General features: G+C 39.1%; 1 protein-coding gene across 2 annotated transcripts in view; it reads right to left on the bottom strand.

Annotated features, from left to right (window-relative positions):
* Positions 1–2,786: 2,786 nt before the first annotated feature.
* Ankrd13c (ankyrin repeat domain 13C) overlaps positions 2,787–6,108 on the bottom strand; it is a 49,941-nt gene continuing 46,619 nt past the window's right edge. For both annotated transcript variants that reach the window (XM_031375965.1, XM_031375966.1), the window contains one exon: positions 2,787–4,892. In XM_031375965.1, the coding sequence (XP_031231825.1) occupies positions 4,762–4,892 (131 nt within the window). In that variant the 3' untranslated portion in view covers positions 2,787–4,761. The remainder of the gene's footprint in view (positions 4,893–6,108) is intronic.

Here is a 6,108-nt window from a genome sequence, read left to right as displayed (position 1 = left end):
CTTTTTAAATTTGGTTTATGACAAATGCACCAAATTTTCATGATCGTTTGAATAACCACAAAAATTTTAAAACAAAGCTGAATATAGGTGACATCCACTTAAAAACTTAGTAGACTTAGTAGATAAAAGAACCATGGGCAATGTGGAAAATTCTGTATGAACAAAATACTGTCAGCTCCCAGGACAAATCAATATCCAAAATTCATCCTGTTGCCTGTGACCTCTTAATGAAGACATTCACTTTTGTACAGTTCCAGTTCTGAACTAGTGCCACTGACTTAAGTTAAGATGTTGCCAGGAAGGCAGATTTAGACATTTCTTTGAAGTCAGCACAAAGGTGGAGCTGTGCTGGCACCCCCATGCCTTTTAGCTGGTAAGCAGTTGTACTCAAGTCACTGCCACTACACCCAAGTTCTTGTATTTGATGTTTTGTTAGAAAAATGTTTCTTATTTTGCTTAGTTTTTGAAGTCATGAAAAAAACTTCAGGCTGTGCAGTTTGTGAACGATGGTAAGCAAGCCTGAATGATCCTGGAGGCAAGCTGATGAGCGGTAGAAGCCATCACCTTGCCAAGATAGATAAGGTATGCCTGTGTTGGTGGGCAGCAGCTATTTAAGTTAATCAATAACTGGGAGGAGTGCCAAAAGCAATTAGCATTCGGTTCTCTTGGGTGGTAGCTGTGACTCATGGGAAGATGAGTTCTGACTACACTCACCCTGTCTCTGAGAAGTGACATGTGCTCTTTTCAAACACGCAGCTTATTACTATTTCTTTAAAAAGCATTTTAAGAATATTTGGGCTGGGCAGTGGTGGCACACGGCCTTTAATACCAGCACTTGGGAGGCAGAGGCAGGTGTATTTCTGAGTTCGAGGCCAGCCTGGTCTACAGAGTGAGTTCCAGGACAGCCAGGGCTACACAGAGAAACCCTGTCTTGAAAAACCAAAAGAAAAAATGTTTTTAATACCAGGTGTGGGACATGGGGCTACTTGAGACTGTCCACAGCTGCAGGCTGATTTTGTCTCTAGCAGGGGCTATTTTACCAGCTGCAGATAGTTCCGTGTGCCAGATTTGGTATCCTGGGGATGTTTCAGAGGATATTTAAATGTTGTAGCATCCATGGTGGGGGTGGAAGTCATTGGATGATATTGGTTGATTAGTTGTTCTCAGAAATCAGATAACCTGATGGCAAAGAGCAAGCCTCAAGGAACTTAACACCATTAATGAGCAAGAAGTAGTCTAACCCTTTCCCCAAGCTCTTTTGTTTTTCTCTATCTAGCATTAGGGGGTTACAATGGAGAAAAGTGGAAGAACCCAGAAAGTAACCAGCTATATTTTACTATTTTTGTAGAATATGCCACTAATCTGAGAATGGTGCCTCTTTTTAAAACTTATTTGTCGAAGTATGCTTTTTCTTTTTTTTTTTCATGAGAAATTGAAGATTGAAGGTCACAAGTGGAGTCCTGTAAATCTTTAATCAGGATGTTATCCCAAGATGAAGTTTTTACTTTTCCAGTATTTTAGATACAAAATGATTTTGCTTTAAGTCTTTTTAAGTACTTAGCAAACACCCAAATTAATGTCTCATTACAGAGTCAGTATAATAGTTAACAGAAAAGCAGTTTTGGATTTTAGAAAGCAATTTGATTCTTAATAACTGAGCTTTGTAACTAGTACTGCAGGTAGAACCAGGCATATTCACTTGAAAAACATTAAAGCCTGAATGACTGGTGGAGAATAGCTGACTTGACTATGAATGCATATAGGCTTGCAAGTGTTGAGGGTGTGGCAAAGAGGTTAGAAGTGCTGTTCAGAGCAAGCTGAAAGGAGCAGCTTTTTGTTTTTACCTAAAGCTAGCCCCCTTGGGTGCAGTGAGATCTAGAACTTGCTGGCATACTGTGAAACTTGTAGGTGGCAGCTAATGATGCCTGTTTCTGGCATGAAATGTCTTTATAAACCTACAGCTTCACAGTTTACCAAGACATGGCATTTCTGATGTCCATTTCTCTCTGTGGGCAAATTTACTGTTGTCTTCAAAATGGGACCACCTTCTGCCCCCGACTCCCTACTCAAAAGAACCAGATCTCTATCTGCTGTAGACTTGGTGGAAAGTAGAGGTTGATTATAGCATCTCATATAAGGCAAGCATGCAGCCAAAATGCTACATCTCTAACCACTATTTACACTATTATCCTCTTGATCCTTCTGCCTCAGCCTCCAAGAGAGCTGGCATATAGTGCCACTACACCTGACTTGAAAGCCCAATTTTATTCCTGTGAAGCTGTAGTTTTGTGTAGAGCTGCTTGCTGTTAGCTTATAATCTAGCTTTAAAACCATCAACGACACCTGCTATACACTCCTTTTATGAACTGCAGCTCTTCTGCCCAAGAATTTCTATGAAGTCTCATGTTTTCTTGGAGATGGGGACCATATCTACAGAGGTCACATGAGTGATGAAGTATTGCATACCTTTCTCAATGGAACCCCTACTACCAGTTTAAACTTTAAGATTTACAGGGGCTGGAGAGATTGCTCAGAGGTTAAGAGCACTGACTTCTTCCAAAGGTCCTGAGTTCAATTCACAGCAACCACATGATGGCTCACAACCATCTTTAATGAGATCTGACGCCCTCTTCTGTTGTGTCTGAAGACAGCTACACTGTACTCATATAAATAAAATTAAAAAAAAAAAAAGATTTACTATACAGAATTTTATATCTACATTTCAAAACAGTGATATACAAAAATACTGATGTTATTAACAGGATGAATAGACACATCATGAAAAGTCTAATATTGTGAAAAGTTTATTTGCATTAATTAACTCCTTTTTTTCCACCATCATAAGAGATACACTTGTTCTTTGTAATCAGAGAAAAAACATTTTGGAATGGACAATCTGATTCTACTACTCATTAAAGAAAAATTGAAGTCTTAAAACAATCCAGTGCAACAATTTTCAGTAGTACAATCCAGTGCAACAATTTTCAGTAGTCCTATCTCCAGTGTTACCCAGCAAACTATTCACATATGTTTAAGAACTTCTTTAAGTCCAAAACTGCAAATTTATCATTTTTTTTCCTACATGTTCAAGCCAATGAGCCTAAAACAACGGTGATCACTGCCTTTCAGAACCTTGGACATCATGATTGACAACAGAACTAAGAAGCTAACACACTGAATCAGCCACTGTCTGCCTCCATTTCATGCTAGCTTTGGGCTTCTCAGTTCTTAAAATTAAACATCACTTACTGGAGTGATTAGGGCTTTGATTTTTTAACTCAATTATTTTTCTTATAAAAAGTAAAATGTCAACATGTGCCAGGTGGTATCACTGTGTGAGATGCAACTGTAAAGAGATAAAAATCTTATGGCTGACACTTTGGACTTTTAAATAAGTCATCTTTCAATAAAAGTTTTGGTATAAGTTTAAACTACTACTCACGCTATAACAACCTGACAGGTGCATCCTTGACACATCTCATCAGGACACAAACGGTTAGCTAATTAAGTCTCTAATACAACATGATACTGTTATGATTTGAACATTATTCTCCCTTATTTATTTTCATTCTTGGATCTTTAAACCATCTTTTAATAAATATGAAAAAGTTTAGGTGCAAAAATGAGTAATGCATTATTTTAACACTTTGGAGACAAATCAATAGTTATTTTCCTGTGACTTAAAAAGAAAAAGAACTTTCAATCTTGTGTGTTTCTGGACTTTTAGCCTATAACAAATATACTGTTGCATATAAAATTTTTTTACCTTATTTTGAAAGCATTACATACATAATTGTCCAAAATACATATTTTTTTTTTAAAATTGACACCAATGCATCCATATTCCATTAAAAATAATCTGACTTACATGCACTTACTAGGAAGCAAGTTTAAAAATTTGGAATTTGTTTAAAGTGCTGATACTTAGGAGAGGGTTGGCTGTAAGCATGTTACCGTACCTGTCAATAGAACAAGGACCTTTAAACTCAAGTTTAGGAAAAAAAAAAAAAAATAGAGGTTCTATGAAAGGAAGATCAGTAACAAACAGTTTCCACTGAAAAAGGATTCAGGTGAAACAAAGAGCACCACGATGAGCTGCGTGAAGGTGCTGGGGGGCGCACCGCATTCCCTGCAGGGAGCATCCCTTGGAATGCATTGCAGCTTGTAAATGCCAACTGTTATCAAGGTGCTGGGGGTGGGTGGGGGTGCACCACATTCCCTGCAGGGAGCGTTCCCTTGGAATGTATTGCAACAGGCTGTAAATGAGACTGATGGTTACCAATGCTCTGTTCACCTCAGAAAACTGCATTCCTTCTAGTTGATTAAACATTCAAATTACAGAACTATACATAATGATGAAAACAAAGTCTAAAGGAACATTTATACATGCCACCCTGTTTAAAGGTGACGCATTTCAAAGGATTTTATATCTCTTAAGACACAGAATTTACGTTAATGGTCCAGGAGTGTTTTAGATATAGCTATAGATATATTTATATGATATATATTTCAACAAGAAGTGTAAAAATCTTTAAAAACAAATCACAGCACTCACAGCTGCTTTACATAGGAAGGTCTCAGGGTCACTGGGTGTCAAACTATTACAGACAGGAAGTGACTTTAAAAAGATGAATGAATGGCACGTCAGGAAGCTGTGGATGTTTTATTAGAGGTCAGGTTTTTATCACATCACTGATGTGTTGACTCTGCTTAAAGAAGCTCTGTCCTTGCCACCTAGAGCCTCTTGCTCTTCTGGATCAGTTAAAGGTCAGGAAAACGACTTGGGTCTTCCTTGTAGTCTTCAGGGATAGCAAAGATGGATCCATCAAATTCATCACATCGGAACTCCTGAAAAGTCACAGTGGCTGTGATTGTGGGAAACACAGGTATATCTGGAGAACAAACAGTAAGATGTCATAAACAGTGAGATGTAGTCAGATGTCCATCTTCAATAGCCCACTGGAGTCAGCCTTCTTCCATCACACAACTATTTCCACAACAACCCAATTTGTACCTGCCCCAGTCTGTGCAGTGGCCTTCCAGGCTCTGAGCCTGCAGCAGGGCAGCTGCTCCCTAGGCTGCTTTGTACGGGTGCATCCTCCAGATTTTTTAAATCTTGACACCTTTGCTTCAAGAAACACCTCATAACTTGATAACACCATGTTGCTTCAGTATAGCAAGCATACGAAAGTTTCTGACCCAAAGTGAATCTGGAGATGGAAAGTACATTCACCAGTCTGCTCTGATCATTTGATTCTTAGTTACTGGAAACAGTACACCTCACACAGAAGCTGGTCTGATTCCTAACCTACTTTACTCAGGAGCCTCAGATTTTATCTGTGACCAGCCTCTGTAGAGGGTCTATGAAAGCCAAGTCAAGAGCCTATCCACAGTGAGAAACAGTAAAGTTGCTGTTATAAACCTAGTTTGTTTGCAGAAATAGTCTCATGCTAGCAAAGGAGGGAAAGGATGCTCCCAGCTTCCACTGATGCCTATTGTTGGAGAGACAGTCTCCCAAGAGTCAGCAAACTCAGTGTTTTTCATCAACCAGTTTTTGTAAGGCTTGTAAGAATTTTCTTAACCCAAATCTGTAAATTCCTTTAACTTTGTTCATTTCTTAAAAAAAAATACTTTATGCTCACTTCTTTAAGAAGTTTTAGATATCACATTTAAGACTGACCTTTAACTTCTTTGTGAACTAAGGTAAGAGAAGGCTCACTTCCTAGGTTTTTTTTTTTTTTTGGGGGGGGGGGGTGGCGGGGAGTTTGCACACCCAACCTCCACCACCAGACAGGGCTTCTCTGTGTAGCCCTGGCTGTCCTGGAACTTACCCTGTGGACTAGGCTGGCCTTGAACTCAGTGATCCATCTGCCTCTGCCTCAAAAAGTTCTGGGATCACTCACCATGTGGTAAAAACCATCTTTTCTGCACTAAAGTGTTTGTGCTTTTGTCAGACCAGATGTGTGATAAAAGACCTTCTAGTCCCTCTGCTCATGTGCATACATGTACTACATGTGTGTGGTGCTGGAGACATGGAGTTAGGATCAACCCACAGGGGGTAATTGCTAATACATTATGATTCTTTGTCCAAATAGTTCAGCTGTTATG

The sequence above is a fragment of the Mastomys coucha genome, unplaced genomic scaffold (genome assembly GCF_008632895.1).
Source record: "Mastomys coucha isolate ucsf_1 unplaced genomic scaffold, UCSF_Mcou_1 pScaffold16, whole genome shotgun sequence".
Lineage (NCBI taxonomy): Eukaryota > Metazoa > Chordata > Mammalia > Rodentia > Muridae > Mastomys > Mastomys coucha.
The sequence above is the reverse complement of the archived record's forward strand: the minus strand, read 5'-3'. Positions and strand labels throughout refer to the sequence as shown.